A 20,396-nucleotide genomic window follows, 5' to 3' on the forward strand; every position below is an offset into this window, starting at 1 on the left:
AAAAAATAGAAAATGAGGAAAAAAAAATAATAGAAGGACAAAGCAGAAGAGAATGAATAGATGAGCTAAATGAATGAACAGATGAACGAAAAATAAGCATGTAATGAATGAACGAATGAATGAAAATACGTAAAGAAATATATCCAAAATACGAACACACAAATTTCGAGTTAACATCTTCATTACTAGAATAAATAAAATTAACATTATTATCACAACACATGTTACCAAGCTGTGTGTGTGTGTGTGTGTGTGTGTGTGTGTGTGTGTGTGTGTGTGTGTGTGTGTGTGTGTGTGTGTGTGTGTCTAGTCCTCGCAGCGTCTGGTACAGCACGTGTGTAGACATCTATGTATGTGTGTGTGTGTATGACCGTAAATAATGATGTCTGGTGGGTCCGCGTATGTGTGTGTGTGTGTCTACCTTTTTTTCCATCATACCTTGAGGAAATGTCGCTTCATTGCCTCGTATTTATCAAAGCTTACGTTTTTTGCAGTTCCTTTCATGGCATTTTTTCCTTCCTCCCATGATTTCTTTGGGAAGGAGGAGGATATGGTCGTCTGGGTGTTACCTTTTGCCTTACTATTTGGAATTTCTTAACCATATTCACTGAGTTTTTGTATACGGAGAGAGAGAGAGAGAGAGAGAGAGAGAGAGAGAGAGAGAGAGAGAGAGAGAGAGAGAGAGAGAGAGAGATCGACGAGGAGCACCAGCAGTAGCAAGAGCAGAAGGAACAGGAGGAGAAGGAAGGCTATTGAGAAAATCCTCTCTTCCTCCTTCCCTTCCCTGCTTGTCCCTCCTTCCCTCTCTTCCTCTCTCTCTTTCTCTCTCTCCCTCTCTCCCTCCCTCCCTCCCTCTTTCCCCCAACTCCAAAATTCATCATTCGCCATTTTCACTGACTTCTGATCGACAAATAAGACTCAACAATCCTTTGCTCTTCACTTTATATCGTGATCACGTCCCTCAATAGAGTCGGGCGGGGGAGGCAAGAGGGACCCACAGCCACGCTCCGCCTCCTCGCCCCACCGCTGGCCCGCCGCAGAGGTCAATATCCCTCGGCCGGGGTCAGTGTAAATAGCCCGTGCTAGCATCGAGGCGAGAAACTTTATTAGCGGGGAATACACACAGAGCCGAGGCCCCAAAAAGCTGCGATTCCCCGTCGACTCGGAGTGGAACGTAAAAACATCAAGTGCTCAATTTAGCTCCATAACCCACGTCCTGTTGCGACATTTTTCTGAGGCTGGTGTTCTGTCCCGTGCAGCGTCTCGGTCTCCGTCCTCGCCGCCGCGCCCCTGCTGCTGCGAGGCCCTGTCAGGCTGCGGTCTCGTCTCGGCGGAGAGTTTAAGCGAAGGTGGCAATTAAGGATGATTATGTATTAATTTCGGTAGCAAGGAGTCGCGTCCGCCCGCACACAATGGGGCCGAGATAGTCATTATTAAGGGGACAAGCATCCATTAGGGGGCCGGGATTTGGCCAACCTTCCGTGTATTCCCGCCAGCCAATCAGCAGCCTCGCAGCTCCCTCCCGCCTCCCCCTCCGAGCCTCCACACAGTTACCGGCGAGCGTTTTGTCTCTCTAACCGCTCTTCCCGCCTCTCTGAGCTACAGCCTTCAAAGGTGTTCTGGGGCCTCGACACTCTGAAGGAGGTGTCTTATGAGGGCTGGAGACGCCGGAGACAAAGAGAGAAAAGTGGAGGTGAGGAGAAGAAGCGTCGTTCCTCCGGCAGCCGCGCCGAGTCACTATTATCCAACCGCGAATTATCCCAATACCACAGGCAGTCCGAGGCGCTGATTGGTCTGTTTCGCTGCGACCCGCGCTCTCATTGGTCAACACCACGAGGGATTAGGTGTGTATGCATTGTTCGTGTAAATAGTGTTGAAATGATTACAGGTCCCGGGCGGCGGTATAAACGAAATAAGCGGTGTCGCGGGCCGGCCAGTCGCTAGGTGTGGCCTGAGCTTCGCGGAGGCCGGCCGGCGTGTGTCTGAGTGTGTGAGTGCGTAAGTGACACTCCAGTGCCGTCGCCATGATGGAGCGCTCCCTCAAGTCTGCCTCTCCGCTTCCCCCAGAGTCGCAGGACTCCCAGCGCACCCCGCCGCCGCTCCCGCAGATGGAGACGCAGCTGTCGCCGACGACGGGCCCGCCGCCCGCCCGCTCCTCCCGCGTGTACACCATCGAGGACATCCTGGGCCGTCCGCAGCCTCAGGAGTCCTCGGCGCCGCAGGTCAACGCCGTCGACAGCCAACTCGCAGGTAAGGCCATGCGGTGCTGTCCTCGCCCCCAGGTGTGCTGAGCGGTGGTGGGCAGGAGGCCGCGCCGCCAGGTGACCTGTTTGCCGGCAGCCTCTCAAACACGTGGCAGGGGCCGCACTCTGTGACGGGGTCAGTCGGCTCGTCTCAAGAATTGTAAGCCACCATCCTAGCGAGGCGCCGCCCTCAGCGCCACTCGCTACTGGTTTAGTTCATTTCCGATGTGTCGCCGCCAGACAGCATCACACAGGAACACGAGACACTCCACGGCACATTAGGAGACAATTTTTTTCTTCCTGATATCGTAGTCATCCTCGGCAGTGTAGCAGTGGTGGTCAGGGACCACCACTGCTACACACTGACTAGTCATCAGTGGTGGTGAATAATAATAATGATAATAATAATGATAATAATAATAATAATAACAATAATGATATCAATAACAATCACGACAATGAACATTTTTAAATAGAATATTCATCACCAAATCAAACTGTATCTATCAACCGGACCACGGTGCTAAAAGGAAGCGCGTCGAAATAAATCAAAGGAAAGACAAATGCGGGCGGGAGGCAAAGCAATGGGGCGGCACGGGAAGCCCCAATGACAGCAGACTCAGCACCGCCACACAACGCAACACACACACACACACACCAGCACATCACTCGCGGCGATAATTTGGTAACCTGAGGACGCCGGGGGCCACGTAACGCCCAGCACGGCAGGGACACGCGCCACCACACCCGCGGAGACCACGTCACCAGTCTCCAGCAGGCAGAACACAGGCCGCCTTACCTAAAGCCATGGAAGGGAAGGACTAAGCTATATATGCCTGCAATAACGCGTTTTTAGGTAGCGTGACTAAGTCGCTGCGCTAAAAACTTTCTACTCGTATTCATAACGAAAACTAAACTAGAACCATACATTGTATAAGGGAAGACAAACAGTGAGATGGAGTGATGGAATAGCGTCAAAACTGCAAAGGATGGCAGTCAAAGAGGAAGATGCAAGGGAAAGAAACAATTGAAGGAGACTCATACATGGCGCCGACTCGTGACTCTAGGGAAACGGCGTAAGGAGAAGAATGTGGTGGTATTGGAAGATACAAAGGGCAAACAATTGAAGGAAACTCGTACATGACGCCAACCCCTCGCTCTAAGGGAGACGGCGAGAAGAGAAGACTAAACGATATTTACAAAGATCATGAATAAGTCGTTAGAAACTACACAAAAAATAACAAGGACAGACAGACGGGAAGAAGAAGAAGAAAGAGAAACAAAGAAATTAGATAAGCACATTCCAAAAATAGGTATATATTACGGTACGTTCCAATGTTGGCCCACTATACAAAGAAAGACAGACAGACACAGACATAAAGACAGGTCGGCCCTCCCCCCACCCCCAATGCTTACAGATACGACGTTCAGAACTTCCAAGTGGAGTCTTACTTTTCCCACCGCGTGCCAAAACAAGTTAGCATCACGGCCTCTATTTCTTGCTTCTGGTGACGTTGAAAATGTCTTGTTATTTATCTTTTATCTAATTTTTGCGTATTTTATTTGTTTCTCTTTCTTTCTTATTTGCCTCTTTTCTTTCCTATTCTCGGTTTCTCGCTTACTTGCTTTTTCTCTCTTTCTCTCTCTCTCTCTCTCTCTCTCTCTCTCTCTCTCTCTCTCTCTCTCAAAACTCCACAAAATTAATGATATTAGAATGACATAAAACCAATTATTGTTATTATTATTATTATTATTATTATTATTATTATTATTATTATTATTATTATTATTATTACTATTGCTACTATCATTACCATTATTATCATCTCTGCTACGGCGCTTCATCTCCGTCTCCTCCCACTCACACTCACACATACACATACACGCCCCTCCGACACGACGCGACACGCTATTCAGAAACCCAGTCTCTTCCGACCTAGTTTTCTTTCAATTTCCATCTCTAGGGCGCTCATCTCCGCCCCTGTCTCTTCATTTCCCAAGTCATTATCCCCCCATTATTACGTCATTCGCGGTAAATAATGATATCGCCCTTCAATTAGCGGCGAAAAAATGGACCGACAGAGGGCGAGGCGGCGAAGCAAGGGAGACGCCCTGATTGGTTGGAAAAAACGATGCCTCCTAGCTGTTGATTGGTTCAATTCTATTTTTCTTTTAATTCTTTTCCCCCTTTTTCTTATTTCTCCGTCTCTCTCTCTCTCTCTCTCTCTCTCTCTCTCTCTCTCTCTCTCTCTCTCTCTCTCTCTCTCTCTCTCTCTCTCTCTTGTTTGTTTTTCCGTATTCTTCCTTCTCCTTTTTCATGTCATTATTTAAAATTGTTTTATGTATTCAGCTTTGTATTCTCTCTTCTGTTCCTCTCTCTCTCTCTCTCTCTCTCTCTCTCTCTCTCTCTCTCTCTCTCTCTCTCTCTCTCTCTCTCTCTCTCTCTCTCTCTCTCTCTCTCTGGTAACTTTTTAATGAACTCCACTACGTAAGCCGCGTTTATTAGCCTCGCATCAGTGTCGCCTCGCTGTCACCCCGTGGTTCAACAAATGCCTAACGCGAATGTGTGCGTTTGATTTTGCAGCATTTTCTGGTTAAAACTATTGATGTATTCTAACTTTTTTTTTCAACTCGTGTCTGGCATTTTGGTTATTACTGGTGTTATATATTTGTGTTGTTTTGGATTGATATTATTATTAGTGTTGTTGTTGTTGTTGTTGTTGCTGTTGTTGTTTTGCTGTTGTAGTTGTTGTTGTTACTGTTGATGCTGCTATTATTATTATTATTATTTTCATTATTATTATTATTATTATTATTATTATTATTATTATTATTATTATTATTATTATTATCATTATTGTTGTTGTTCTTGTTGCTATTGCTGCTACTACTACTACTACTACTGTTACTACCACTGCTACTACTACTACTACTACTACTACTACTACTACTACTACTACTACTACTACTGCTACTACTACTACTACTACTACTATTATTACTGCTACTACTACTACTGCTGCTACTACTACTACTACTACTACTGCTACTACTACTACTACTACTACTAGTACTACTACTACTACTATTTCCTTTTTCCTTTCGTTAAAAAATAACTATTTATACATATGATTATTTTTTATGATATTAATTGTTAATTTTTTTCAATTACACTTTAGTTTTCCTTTACTTCTCTTTACTGATTAAAACTATTCATATACTTTTATCTTAATATTTTTGTAATATTTTGCATCCTTTTTATTCCATCACTCTTGTCTAAATTATTCATATTTTTTTTCGGTTAATTCCATTCATATTCTAAGTTTCTTTTTCTTAGGTCAAAACTATTTATATTATCTTCTTGTTAATTCTATTCATATATTGCGTGTTTTTTTCTTTCTCTAGTTAAAACTATTTGCATGTATTTATTTTTTTTATCTTGTGATTAATTTTATTCACATATTTACGATTTAGCTATATTTTTCCCTCTGGTTAAATCTATTGATATTTGAATTTTCTTGTATAATTTCAATAAACGTAAATATGAAAAGGATAGCGAGATACTGAGAGAGAGAGAGAGAGAGAGAGAGAGAGAGAGAGAGAGAGAGAGAGAGAGAGAGAGAGAGAGAGAGAGAGTTATACTGAAACAAACGAATCTATTTTCTGAAACAATAATCTGGCAAAGCGAATTTCCTTTTTCCAATAACACGATCATATGTTCCTCTTTTTGTTTAGGTTGGGGTCGACTCTCTCTCTCTCTCTCTCTCTCTCTCTCTCTCTCTCTCTCTCTCTCTCTCTCTCTCTCTCTCTCTCTCTCTCAATCCTTTTCATTTCTTCCATATCTATCTGTTTGGGGTACGCCTCCTCTGTCTGTTAATTATGTTACGATATGCCTTATGTTGTGTTGCGTTAGGCATGGCAAGGTTAGACTAGGTAACGTTAAGCTAGATTAGGTTACGTTAGGTTAGTTAGGTTACATTTGGTTAGGTAACATTAAAATAGATTAGGTAAGTTAGCTAAGGGTTTGGCTAGGTAAGGTTAAGTTAGGTTGGATAACGTTAAGCTAGGTTTTATTAGTTAAGTTAGGTTAAGTAACATTAAACAATGTTAACTTAGGTTAGGTTAGGTAACGTTAAGCTGCTATTAGGTTAGGTTATAATAAGTTACGTTAGGTAAAGTTAGGTCTGTTAGTAAAAGATATTTGGTAGAGAATGTCTTATATTTAATTAATTAATTTATTTTTCACTAAATATTGTTCATGAGAAAAGCGGCTGACGGAGCACGGACACACCCGGATATCTGGTCTGATTACGTTAAGTCAGGCCATATTAGTTTACATTAGATTATATTAAGTTAGATTAGGTTAACCTAGGTTAGTAGTTAGTAGACTAGTAGTAGTTAATAGTAGTAGAAGTGTCTGGAGGGGGAAGTCTCCAGGAGCGGGAAATGTCCATGGGGTAAAGTCTGGGAGGATAAAAAAAAAAATAAGTCTCACGAAAGACAAATCTTGAAAGGGAAGTGTCCAGGAAAAATATGTCTGGAAACAGAAGTGTTCAGGGGAATAAATAGGGAGGGTAAAGTGTTCTAGGGGAACTGGTCTGGAATGGAAAGTGTCCAGGAAAGTAAAACTGGAAAGGAAGAAGGAAAGGTGTCTAAGAAAACTCACTCTGAAGGGAAGAAATTTTTAGGGTGGGAAAAAATCCATTTGGGAATAACAGAGAGAGAGAGAGAGAGAGAGAGAGAGAGAGAGAGAGAGAGAGAGAGAGAGAGAGAGAGAGAGAGAGAGAGAGAGAGAGAGAGAGAGAGAGAGAGAGAGATAACCAGAAAAATCAGAATTCTTTTACATAAATCATCTAAACACACACACACACACACACACACACACACACACACACACACACACACACACACACACACACACACACACACACATACACACACACACACAAACCAACCACCACCTAAAAATATTTCCTCAAAACCTTCCTAAAAAAAAAGAAAAACTGCAGCGCCGCAGCTCAGTCACACTCCGCCATTTGCATATTCACTTTCCTTGTAAAAATTCACCGTCCTCATTGCAGTGTAGTTTTAATGTCCACTTTTACTTTAATTGTGCCGACTCTTAAATATTTCACGATTGCAGACACGCACGCCCTCCGTCCCCTCCCCATCTCTCTCTCTCTCTCTCTCTCTCTCTCTCTCTCTCTCTCTCTCTCTCTCTCTCTCTCTCTCTCTCTCTCTCTCTCTCTCTCTCTCTCTCGCCAAGTGTCTTTCTTTTTCCTTCCTTCACTGCAGTGGCATAATTTGCTGGTGATCTTTACAGGTCTTGGGAAGGCCTTGGGCAGTCTCCCGTTCGTCTTCTATGGATTTTGATACATTTAGGTTAATGCATTTACAAATTTTACGATGGGTTGTTAAATTCTTTTTGTTCCTGGCGTTTTTATTATTAGCAAAGCTTCTATTGCTGGTGCTGCTACTGGTACTATGTACTACTGCCACAGCTACTACTACTACTACTACTACTACTACTACTACTGTTTCTGAGTGTTGTTGTTTGCTCTAGTAGTAGTAGTAGTAGTAGTAGTAGTAGTTGCTTAGTTCTGCATGAACTCACATAAAACTCTTACTGATTTTGATTAGACGGGGCTGCACTTGCTTCTTTTTTTGTTTATCTATTCAATCATAAAAAAAAATATATCAACAACAACTACAATAACAACTTCAATAATAATAAAACAATAATAATGGATGATAATAATAATAATAATGACGAAAAACTGGACGAAAATAAGGAAGTTTGTAACAGAAATAGATGGTAGTGGTGGTGGTGGTGGTGGTGCTGGTGATGATGGCGAACACAACACACACACGCACACGCTCTCTCTCCCTCCCCCCCCTCCTCTCTCTCTCTCTCTCCTCTCTCTCTCTCTCATTACAACAGAGGTCAGGTGGGGGAAAGGAACCGCCGGCTACGGGTAGGTAGGGAAGGGTAGGGCATGGGAGGGAGGAGGGGGGGGCATGTGGGGCAGGAGTGCGGTGGTATATTAAGCCACAAATCCTACTCTAATACTCCTCGAGGGGGCTGGAGAGGGGATGGGGGGAGACAAAACAGAGGGAGGGGTAATTTAGCGCTTGGTATGGGAGTGGAGGAGAGGGGAGAGGTTAGTACATTCTCCCCACCTTTCCTCCTCTTCCTCCTCCTACCTTCACCTTTTACCCTTTCCTCCACAAGGCTCTTGACGTCCCAGCACTTCTCTTCCTTTCCCTTCCCTTCTCTTCCCTTCTCTTCCCTTCAATGACCCTTTCTCTTCCACATTAGTACATCACTTCCTCCTCAACTCTTTCCCCTCTCCACTACCCCTCTCTCTCTCTCTCTCTCTCTCTCTCTCTCTCTCTCTCTCTCTCTCTCTCTCTCTCTCTCTCTCTCTCTCTCTCTGACACATATTTAACAAATTAGACCATTGAATTATTTATTTATTTTTTTTTACCTGCACGATTACCTGACACGTTAATGAGGCGACACACAGGTAAGATGAAATATGCATATCTCTAAACACACACACACACACACACACACACACACACACACACACACATACACACTTGCAAAGCAGGACACACAATTAATACCATGAAATTATAAAATCATGAAAAAAAAGCTTTGTGAAATGTGTTAACTTATTAAAAAAAAATAGTTGCATGAGAGAGAAATTTAAAAAAATACCAGAAGTCTATTCACATAAATATAAAGAAGAAGAATGAGAAGAAGAAGAGAAGAAGAAAAAAAACATTATAACAACTACAACACCAAAAACAACAACAACAACAGCAACAACAACAAAGAGAACATCACAATCAAACAAGAACATGAAGAACAAGAAGAAAAGAAACCGCAACAAAAAGAGAATATTCACACATTTATACAACACCAAAAAAAAAAAAAAAAAAAAATCACGTTTCTAACACTGGGAATTCATAACTGTGACATACATAGACGAATGAATATAATAGGTATTCGAGGGCCGGAGAGGGGGGAGGGGAGGTGGCGAGTGCTTTCTGGCGGGTTGGCGAAGGTATTGGAACCCACAAATCGGATCCAAGTGAACAAAAAGCCTGAAGGTTAAGGGAGGAGGGGGGATAGGCTAGGGGGGTGAGGAGTGAGGGGGGAAGGGGTGATGCTGTGAGGCGAAGAGGTGGAGAGTAATTCAATTATTTTTGCCTGAATGACCCGCTATTGTGTGTCACCTTGTTGCCTGTGGTGATAGTCTCTCTCTCTCTCTCTCTCTCTCTCTCTCTCTCTCTCTCTCTCTCTCTCTCTCTCTCCTTTCGGAAGAAATGCAATAATAATAGCAGTAACAGTAGTGGTAATACAGTAATAGTACTAGTAGTAGTTGCTCTTGTTGTTGTTGTTACTACTATTGCTATTGTTAAGACTACAACTATGTATTTTCTATGTTTTTCTTTTTTTTCGTTCTGTTTATCATCATCATCATCACCATCATCATCGTCACCATCCTTTCCCTTCTTCTCCCACAGCCTCCCCATCAACACCACCTCCACTACCACCACCTCCACCTCCACCTCCCTCCTCGTCCTTTTCCCTTAACTACCTAACTACAAGAGCTGACAACACCCTTCAGTTTATACTCTTTCGCGCGTACTGGCCAATCAGATGATAGGGGGTGGGACATTTGACCAATCAGCGAGGAGAGGAGGAGGAGGAGGAGGATGGAAAGGGGGATGTTCTCTGTTTCCTCCTCTTGTCTTGGAGTCTCATGATTAATTGGACTCTCTGTGGTTCCTCTTGTGTTCAGATTACTGCGTATTGATTGGTGGTAATTGCTCTCTTAAGGTCCAGTGCTGATCTGATTAGAAAGACGGAGGCGGGGTAGCGGTGGTGGTGGTAGTGGTGGTGGTGGTAGGAATGGATTAAGGTGTATGGGAGGTATGTCTATAATCGTTATCACTGTTAACATTGTCATCACCATTATTATCTCCTCCTCATCATTATCATCATTGTCGCCATGAAATATCTTCGTTTTTTATTTTTTATTATTTTTTTCTTATTCAGTATTCATTCTTTTCCCAGGTATTTTCAGGTGGACAGGAAGTTGACGTCAGGTTAGCTTATGTTAGGTTTTGGTAGATTAGGTTTGGTTAGGTTATGCTAGATTAGGTTAAGTTATGCTATATTAGGTAAAGTTAAATGAGGTTAACTTATATTCCTTATCCTAACTTAACCAACCCAAACCTAACATAACCTAACCTAACGTAATCTAACTTAGCATACACCTCAAAAAAAAAACTAAAAAAAAAACAGCTAATGGCAGGTATTTATGCGATTCACATATATTGCCTACTACTACACACACACACACACACACACACACACACACACACACAAGAGCGGAAGGATTACAAGGCACTTCAGTTTGGGTCGTGAAAGCACAAATAAGACAATTACACTCATTACTACCTGTGTGACGCCAGGACTCAGTAATTCCCCTGTTTACCGTCAAGGGTCGAGGCTGAAGAGCGGTCCATTGTTACCTCGGGACCCAAACCTCTCGTGTCCCAATCAGATAAATCCATGATACGTCAAAACAACGGGAAGGGTGAGGGCTGAGAGAGAGAGAGAGGAGAAGAGAGAGTGAGAGAGAGAGAGAGAGAGAGAGAGAGAGAGAGAGAGAGAGAGAGAGAGAGAGAGAGAGAGAGAGTCCACCATTCCCCATCCCGACAGAGCAAACTGAGTACTTTTTTTTTTCTTGTAGGGACTTAAGCAATAAAGCAATAGATACAAATTTAGGAATATACCTGACTTTGGTTCGGCCGCAACTGTGTTATACTATGCAGTTGTGGTCTTCTTATTACAGAATGAGCGTAAATAGGCTGGAGTCTGTGTAGAGAAAGGTGAAGAGGACTGAGTAATGGAAGTAATAGAACAACACATACAAAGCGAAGAATATATTTTGCTTTGGTTAGGTCGCACCTGGATTATACTCTGCAGTTGTGATCTTATTACAGAATGAACGTAGATAGGATGAAGTCTGTGCTAAGAAGTATGAAAAGGATGATTTAGGGAAAGTAAAAGCTTTTCTTACCATGACAGGTTAACCATTTCACTGCGACACGAAACGATTAGCAGCACCAGATGCAATGCGTGAAGTCTTTATAAGCATCTACAAGAAAGTTAGCGATAAAAAGAACACATTTTGCAATTTCTTCCCAGTTCAAAAATTGGATGTGACTGTAGAACAAGTAAAGATGTCTTAGAGTGATTGGTAATTAGGAAAAGTTGTACCAAGTGGCAGTCAAAGGGTTAAAACACATTGAGCTGCATTCACTGAAAGAAAGTAGACTGCATGACGGTATAAAATAAGTATTTAAATATGTTGAAGGGCTCAGCAAAGGAAATACACCAGATTATATTAGTCAGGGAACAAGTTAGAAATCGTATGGAATGGTCATAAGCAAGATAAATTTAGATCTAACAAGGAGACAGACAAAAGATGGTTTCTAAATGCGGTTGTGGATGAGCGGAGGGAACTTACAGTAATATGAACGTGGTAAGTGCACAAGTATTGGATGGATAGTTTCAAAAGGATGCCGGATGAATTTATCGATGATGATGATGATGATGATGATGATGATGATGATGATGATAGAGAGAGAGAGAGAGAGAGAGAGAGAGAGAGAGAGAGAGAGAGAGAGAGAGAGAGAGAGAGAGAGAGAGAGAGAGAGAGAGAGAGAGAGACACACACACACACACACACACACACTATTCCGGTTACCACGCAGAACAAAGTCAGCACATCCCCTTCGTTCATTCCGGATCAAAATGGGTAGTTTGCATCCATTAAACTGGGCTGCCATCAATTAGGGAACGCACCTACACGCGATCCCTAACGACCGGCCGGCAGGGTAATCACCTTGTTAACTATGCCCATTGTCCCACCCCGGCCTCGGTAATTGGTGAGGAAGAACAGAACCTGAGGGACGAGGAAAGGGCTGAGCGGTCAAGGGAAATACAGACAGAGTGTGTGTGAGAGAGAGAGAGTGAGAGAGAGGCAATCATACCGCTTCAAATCAGGTATTGTTCTTTGCCACGAAGATTACTGCCGCTAGGTATGCATCGCCTGCCTAATACCCTCTCCTCTTACTCCTCTTACTCCTACTCTTCAGCCTTCTCCCGTCCTCACCGCCTCCTCTTCTGCATTTACTCCCATTTTCGTTATTTATGTTTCTTGACTCATTCAAATCTTGAATTCAGATCTTCAAGTCTTCACATCGTTGTCCATCTTACTCCTATTCTTCAACCTTCTCTCCTCACCGCCTCCTTTTTCTGCATCGACTTCTATTTTTCTTTTTCTTTGTTGTCTCATTCAAATCTTTAAGTTCTTTCTTCGTTTTTTTTTATCTCAGTTTTGTCTTCTCTTCTGTTTCTTCTACAATGTTAACTGCTTATACTTCTATTACTTCTATTTCTTCTCCTTATCCTCGTCTGCGTCTCTCGTCAATCTCTTGTATTTCTCTATTTTTTTATTCAAGTCCTTAAATTTCCTTCCTTTCCTCGTCTTTTTTCAATTTGTTTTCTCTTCTCTTCCATTTCTCTATCTCTTCAGGTGATGTGTTTTTTATCTTTCTTTTCTTCCTTCTTTTTTCTTTCTTCTACCTCATCTTTTTCATAATGATCGTGATGTTTTCTTTTTTTCTTTCTTTCGTCTACTCCATCATCATCATCATCATCATCATCATCATCATCATCATCATCATCACCACCACTTTCTTCTTCTCTTACGTACTTGAATAATTCCACAAGGCTTAACAGAACCGCGGCTTCTCTCAGAACCACGATCGCTCTAGTCTAATACACAGAAATCCTTGATGTTCGACTTAAATCTGACCTCATCCTGCCACGAGTGCGTCTGTCTGTCTGTGAGTTATTACTGCAACTTAACAATACAAAATTACAAGAAACTACCCACAAGGAGGTGGAGGAAGGAAACATTTTGACACTCACAGGAAATTTTTGAAACGTAGGCTTGTCACTCGTAAGAAATTCAGTCAACAGCGATTCTGTCTGCTGCTGCATTTTGTTTCTGGGAATTGCTACAGGAAAGAAAAAAAGAAAATACAATAAAGTAAATATATATATAAAAAAAGAAAAAAATAATGAAAATAGAAGTGCAATGTGCCATATTACTTAGTATCTCGACGGCACCTGTATTCAGCGTCTAATCAGCGTATATATGAGCACTTAACCCTTTCGCCGCTGTTTGACGCATCTCTCCTGAATAACTAAGCACTCTGAGGTATCTTTTCTGGTTCCACAGCCACTTCCAAATGGCAAAATCTATTCTTTTTACTTCCCTTCTTTCTTGCAGATGATTGTAAAAAATTTCATACATTACTTTTGGTGTTGAGTCGTTACATATCACAATGAAAGGGTTGAAAGTATCGTTTATTTTTTTATCTACTTTACTCTATTATTTCTTTTAGATGGGCTGCTACACGTGGACCTGATGGCGTCTTGCACCTTCCCATGTTTTCTTATGTTCCCATGTTACATTGTTTTACTAGACCTCACAGCCTTCAGTTCCCTCTTCAGTGGTCAGAGTTTAGCACGTGATCCTGAAGACCTTGGGTGATATTACAAAGGGAATCCTGCAATCCTTGTCTCGACTGCCTAACTTCAAGAGAGATGTCAGTCTGGTATATACATAGACTCGATTAATTCCGTGTGCAGTTGAGTTAATGTTGCCTTAGTCTTCATGTAAAAGAGGCACGCAAATGATTGATCTGAAATACAACTGCACTTTATTCCTCATTCATCTGACTTTTCACTTTCCTTCTTTCCGTGCCTCATTTTTCACCTCCTTCCATCCTTCCTTCTTTGATTATATTTCTTTCTCCTTTACTCAGTCATCCTTCACTCCAGTAATCTATTCTCCTTGTTATTCAAGTTTTTCATCTTAGCTTCATCTCCACTCATATTTATCTTTCTCCCACTGCTGTTTCTTTCATTACATTTTTCTCTCCTTCACTCAATTATCGTTTATTTCAGTAACTAATTCTGCTTCAAGTGATTAATCTTTTCCTCATCTCCTCTCACCTTTCTCTTCCTATCGCTGCTGTTTCTTCCATTGCATTTTTCTCTCTCATTTACTCACTCATCATTCATTCCAGCAATTCATCCTTCTTGAAGTAATTAATCTTTCCTTCATCTCTCTTATGCTTCTCTTCTCACAGCTGTTTCTTCCCTCTCACTTCCCCTTCCTGTTACCTCACCGCTAATTGAGTCCACGGGAGCGGGATGGACAGGTGAGAACAATTGAGCTCGCATTAGAAAACCACAAGAATCTCGGCAATAACTTTACCTTAATGAGAGAGAGTCAGACGCATTGTTGCCTTAATTACAGGGATCCTCTAAGAGCTTCAGGATTACACTTGCTCTCGCCAAAATAATTCGGATCTGGATAAAAAAAAGGAAACACAGACAAAAAAACAAGCATTAATTACAACACCAATAACCAAAGACACGTTTTATTCATTTATTTATTCGTTTACTCATTTTTTTTTTTTTTTGCGTTGAATGAATGCAAGTCAGCTAAGGAAAAAAGGCAATATTTGTGAATAATTTTACAAGTATTTGCATGAGCTTCTGTTCATTCATTAGTTCCATGTATTGATATTTTCTCTATTTTTTATGTTTATTGGTTATTTTCTTCAGTTTTCTCCCAGCATTTTAGACTTGATTTCTTTTTAATTTTCTAACAGATTTTAATTTATATATATATATATATATATATATATATATATATATATATATATATATATATATATATATATATATATATATATATATATATATATATACAATTTCTTTTTTTTTTGCCGGATGACGCTCCTGCCTCGACATTTCGCTGAGTCAATTAAGTTTCAGGTGAACGAACATAAAAGATGAACATTGAGTCATTCTTACTGCACCTTGTCATGCTTAAGTAGTCTGAATGAGAATAAAAAAATTTCAAATCTCTCTCTCTCTCTCTCTCTCTCTCTCTCTCTCTCTCTCTCTCTCTCTCTCTCTCTCTCTCTCTCTCTCTCTCTCTCTCTCTCTGTATGTCCCCTTTTCTTTCACCTCTCTGTCTTACTCTTTCCATTTCTTTCTCTTTACCTCTGTTTACCTGTTTGTCTGTCCATCTGTATGTCTATCCGTGTATGCGTGTACAGTATGTTTGTATTTGTGTATGTATGTATATATATCTCCCATTCCTCTCTCTCTCTCTCTCTCTCTCTCTCTCTCTCTCTCTCTCTCTCTCTCTCTCTCTCTCTCTCTCTCTCTCTCTCTCTCTCTCTTTCTCACTTTTACTCACTCACTCACTCACACACACACACACACACACACACACACACACACACACACACACACACACACACACACACACACACACACACACACACACACACACACACACACGCAGGCCCGGTAGTAATGAGTGGGGGTCGCTACGAGCTTACCGTGGCCGCCAGCCTCGGCAAAACAAAGGAGCCTCATGGAATCCGTAATTAATTGAATTGAAGCGCACACAGACACCAATTAGCCTCGTGCATTGTGGGGCGTCATTGGCGGCGATTCGTTGCTGCACAGAGTCAAATTTTAGCTTCCCTCTATTGTTCACCGGGGGAAAAATGACTGTAATACGTGGCGGTGGTGGAGAGGGAGAGGTGGTGAGGGTGAGCGCGAGTGAGAGGGGAGCGGGAGAGGGGAGGTGTGGGAAGCGATAGTTATTATTACTGCCACTTATTTACATAGCAATGAAAGACCTGATTAAAAAGGAGCGTGACGGCCTGTGATTGGCTGACAATAACCTAAGTCCCGCCGCGCTCATTGGTTCGCGCCAGTTTGTGGAAAGGAAAAGAAGAGACGCGCCGGGGGAAAAAAAGTATAGCCGGGAAAAAAAAGGGTGGAATTATTTTCTTCCGCATTAACTCAATTTTCACTTCACAATTTGCTGGAAAAATCACGTTCAAAATGGTAATTCTCGACCCGGCCTGAACTCGATTGCAAAGTTAATTGTTATTCAGATTACATTATACAGCCGCCAGTGGAGGTACGTAGGTTTCCATGTATATGCATCGATATGTATGTATATATTTTTTCTATTCTCGTTCGTTACCTGACACTAATTGTTTTAAAACCTGGACGCAAATAAATAAAAATAAAAACAAAAGTGGTGAGGGTGAATTGGGTGTTAGTTACGGCAACGCACGATCGAGGCTCTTTGTGGAGTCTTCGTTAAATCACTCCCGCAAGGATTTGTTGTAGTGATGACTGATGACCCCTTTTTTTTATTCTTTTTTTTCTATTTGGTGTTCATACTTATTTAGGGTTTATGACTAATTAGATGCTTTCAGGGAATTATTACTCCTCCTCTTTGCCTTATCATTATTTTGTTGCGGGAACTTTTCATTTTATGCTTCGGGTTTCGTGAGTGATCAATTATGTGGTTAGATTGTTTATTTTCATGTTTATAGTGTTTTTGTATTTTTACCGCTAAACGTGTAGAAATGTTCATACTTTTACTGGTATATTTCAGTTACTATGATCAATTGTACGGTGTCTTCGGTTTTCTCACTTATTGATTCAGATGTCATGTTATTTCTTTTCCTTTATTCCTCACGACTTAATTGTACTTTACTGTGGTTTAGATTTCAAGGCAATTAATTAAATAGGTGTGTTATTTCCCTCCTCTTTACTCATTATAACTTTACTACTCACTTTCAATTAACTCCCGGACTTTCCACTTACTCATTAACTCACTTTCAAGTTCCATCTTTCCTGCGCATCACTTACTATGATAAATTTTTGCGAGTCACAATTTATATTCTTATTTTCATCCAACGTAACATTACATGTTTCGTGATTTTTTTTTTTTCGTTTTTCGGTCTTTTCTCATATAGATTCAAGTGTGTGCAATTGATTATTAAAAAAAAAAAGAAAATAGTGCACTTTTTTTTTTTTTTTTTTTTTTTTTTGTAGAGCGGTGATATTCGCGGCACGGCACGGTATTCTTCTGAGGGACAGTGTGATCATTTGTAGACTCCTTTGACGCACTTTCATATTATACTTTCTTTTGACGCACTTTTCCGTATCATCATTCTTTCTGACACTCTTTTTCATATCATAGAATCTTCTGACGCTTTTTTTTTTTTCATATCACAAGTTCTTATGACGCACTTTTTTCATATAGATTCTTCTGGCTCTTTTTTTTTTTATTTTATTTTTTTTTTTATATATATAATCGATTCGATCGCATCAGTATGGTCAGCAGGCGGTGGCTGCGAGTTTCTATCAGTATTATTCAACGGATCACAGCATGGAAAGTCTGAGAGTCCCTGGCACGGGCGTGGTAGATGTGGCGGGCAGAAGAGAGCTACGTCCCCTGGGAGAGTGGTGGAGCAGGGGTGAGTGAGAGAAGCGAGAAGAATGAGAGGATTAGAACATGCAGGGACGGGATGCAATGGTGTAAGTTAAGAAGAGGAAGTGAAGGAAGTAATCAGATGCTTCCTAATTTACTTAAGTTTTCTCCATCACTCAGTTAATCGATTCATTATGTTCAGCTTTACCACCACCATCACCACAGTCGCCGCCGCCGCCGCCGCCGCCACTACCACCACCACCACCACCACCACATTAACCACACGGGCATCGCAGCTTCCTATCGTTACACATTGATTTTCTCTTCCTGTACGTACGTCATCCTCGCGCTTTCCCGCCTTCCCACCACGCCGCCTCCCATGCCCTCAACTCAACATCCCGCGCCCAAATTAAGTCCAAATTGTCATAAATTGACTCAAAGTGACTCAATTTCAAGCTCCCTCTTCAAGTCGTCCTCTCTCAGCTTCAATTTGGATGTCAATTCACGCCAACAGAAGTGTGAAATGGCCATAAAATCGTAATGAAGGTAATAGTCTGGCAGAGAATCAGCCAATTTGTCATTTTATTGCCTCCTCTTTGTCAAGGAATTTAAATTAGAAGGGCGAGTCGCTGGCTTATCCTCCTCGCCCAAGAAAGGTTTCCAAGCCCACAAGAAAATGGTTTGAATTGCCGCCGGTAGGGGGGGTGGGAGGGGGCAGGTCTTCTTTAGGTAAATTGTGCCATTCAGAGGAGCTTATCTACCTCTCTCTCTCTCTCTCTCTCTCTCTCTCTCTCTCTCTCTCTCTCTCTCTCTCTCTCTCTCTCTCTCTCTCTCTCTCCCTCCCTCAAGACATCATTTACGAAGGTATTTACACTTAATTGTTCATTGTGCTCCCGCTTGTGTTCCCGGAATCCCCCTGTGGTTCAAACGTGGCCGCTGGGGATCTTAACACACGGGGCGGTGAGGGGCGGGGAGGCTCAGATCAAGACGGTCTGCAGGTGAAGTGGAAGAAAATGCGCCTTCGGGTAGAGCGTGACCAAAAATTTGACGCTAGGAAGCCTGAGTGAGTGATTGAGTGAATGAGTGAGGGAGAGAACGAGGGAGGCTGGAAAGGTCGCATCGAAATGGAGACTGTGAATAATTACCGTGAATAAAGTGACGGATAACGTTAAGAAACGGAACTGCAGGTGTGTTTATTGCCTAACGTAAACTTGCAGGGACTTTATAAAGAGGCTGGAGTTCACGCGCATCAGGGAATGGATGGAGGTGACGCGAAAAGTCCTGTGGGTTTGAGAATGTTAAGTTAGTTGAGGTGAACATTATGTGAGGCGAAGGAGGCGGAGAAGGAGGAGGAGGAGGAGGAGGAGGAGGAGGAGGAGGAGGAGGAGGAGGAGGAGGAAGGATATGCTCTCACCCACTCTTAACCTCTACTTTCTAGCACCAATTGGTCATATCCGATTCTATTGCGCTTGACTTAGTCCATTGAATCCGGTTCTGGAGGTTCTGGTGTGTGTGTGTGTGTGTGTGTGTGTGTGTGTGTGTGTGTGTGTGTGTGTGTGTATGTGTGTGTGTGTGTTCAGGTCCTCGTACCCACATTAACTTTGAAGAGAGAGAAAAATGAGCGGCCGGAACAGAAAACAGCATTCCCTAATCTTCCCTGAGTTACAATTTTACACTTTTTCCTTATCTAACCTGTTAAGAATTTTCGCTACTTTGTCCTCGGAAAGTGTCCAAATCGTCTTGACTTGTCCTGGCGTTGCAAAATCATCCTTAGTTAAAAGCGTCCTCCTTTTCCTTTTCCCTTCTCTCCCTCCAAAATAAAGGAAAATTAAATTAAATAAAAATGTCAATAAAATAAAAATGAAAAAAAAAAATATATATGTTCTAGTTTAAATGTGTAACTCCTGTACTATAAGTCGTCCATCTATAATTGCCAAAGATTTCTTTATTCCTTATCTAAAAGTGAAGCTATAGTGCAGTACAAAAAATGAGAAACCGCCAGACAGACTGATAGGCAAACAGACAGGGAGACCCAAATGATTAGTGACAGACGGATAGAGAGACACAAACAATTAGAGGCCCAAAAGATTAGAGACACGCAAATAAAGAGACAAACAAGCAGAGAAACTCAAATTATACGAGACAGACATAGGCACACAAACAAACAAAGGGGCAGAGATCCCCCAAACACACACACACACACACACACACACACACACACACACACACCATCAAGAAACATTCACCGCTGTTCATGAAACGCATAAACACGTGAACAATACAAAAACACCACCTTCCTGGACGCCTTCCTCTCCGCCTATCGCGTCAGGCAGCGGTGTTACAGTCCTGGATCTCGTGGCCTCGACGTGCGGCTCTTGGGGGTGGGGGCGAGATCAACAAATCGCTGCTCAACGGTCCTTTGTCGCGTCGGATTATAGGGAAGCTGAGGAATCGTGATCGTGATGCGTGTTTTCTCTCCTGTGCTTTGTGTTCTCGTGAGTGCTGACCTGATACAGTGCTCTGGGTGTGTGGTGTCGATAGTACTGGGGTGCGTGAGTGACTGTTGATGTTGCGTTGAGTGATAATTGTAGTAGTAGTGGTGGTGGTAGTAGTATGGGGAGGACAAAAGAAATATGAAAAGGAAGAGGAAAAGAGGCAATATAATTTGTAGTATTCGTGTACTAACATAAAAAGGGACAACAAAAATATAGTCCTCATGATTCGAACACTGATG

General features: G+C 42.0%; 1 protein-coding gene across 2 annotated transcripts in view; it reads left to right on the forward strand.

The window, feature by feature from the left end:
* Positions 1 to 1,003: 1,003 nt before the first annotated feature.
* Positions 1,004 to 20,396, forward strand: part of LOC135116217 (homeobox protein ARX-like) — a 41,895-nt gene continuing 22,502 nt past the window's right edge. Inside the window, exon 1 of one of the 2 annotated variants that reach the window (XM_064033564.1) lies at positions 1,004 to 2,250. In XM_064033564.1, coding sequence (XP_063889634.1) covers positions 2,025 to 2,250 — 226 coding nt within the window. In that variant the 5' untranslated portion in view covers positions 1,004 to 2,024. The remainder of the gene's footprint in view (positions 2,251 to 20,396) is intronic. The other variant, XM_064033566.1, reaches the window with a different exon arrangement.

The sequence above is a fragment of the Scylla paramamosain genome, chromosome 30, assembly GCF_035594125.1.
Source record: "Scylla paramamosain isolate STU-SP2022 chromosome 30, ASM3559412v1, whole genome shotgun sequence".
Classification (NCBI taxonomy): Eukaryota; Metazoa; Arthropoda; class Malacostraca; order Decapoda; family Portunidae; genus Scylla; species Scylla paramamosain.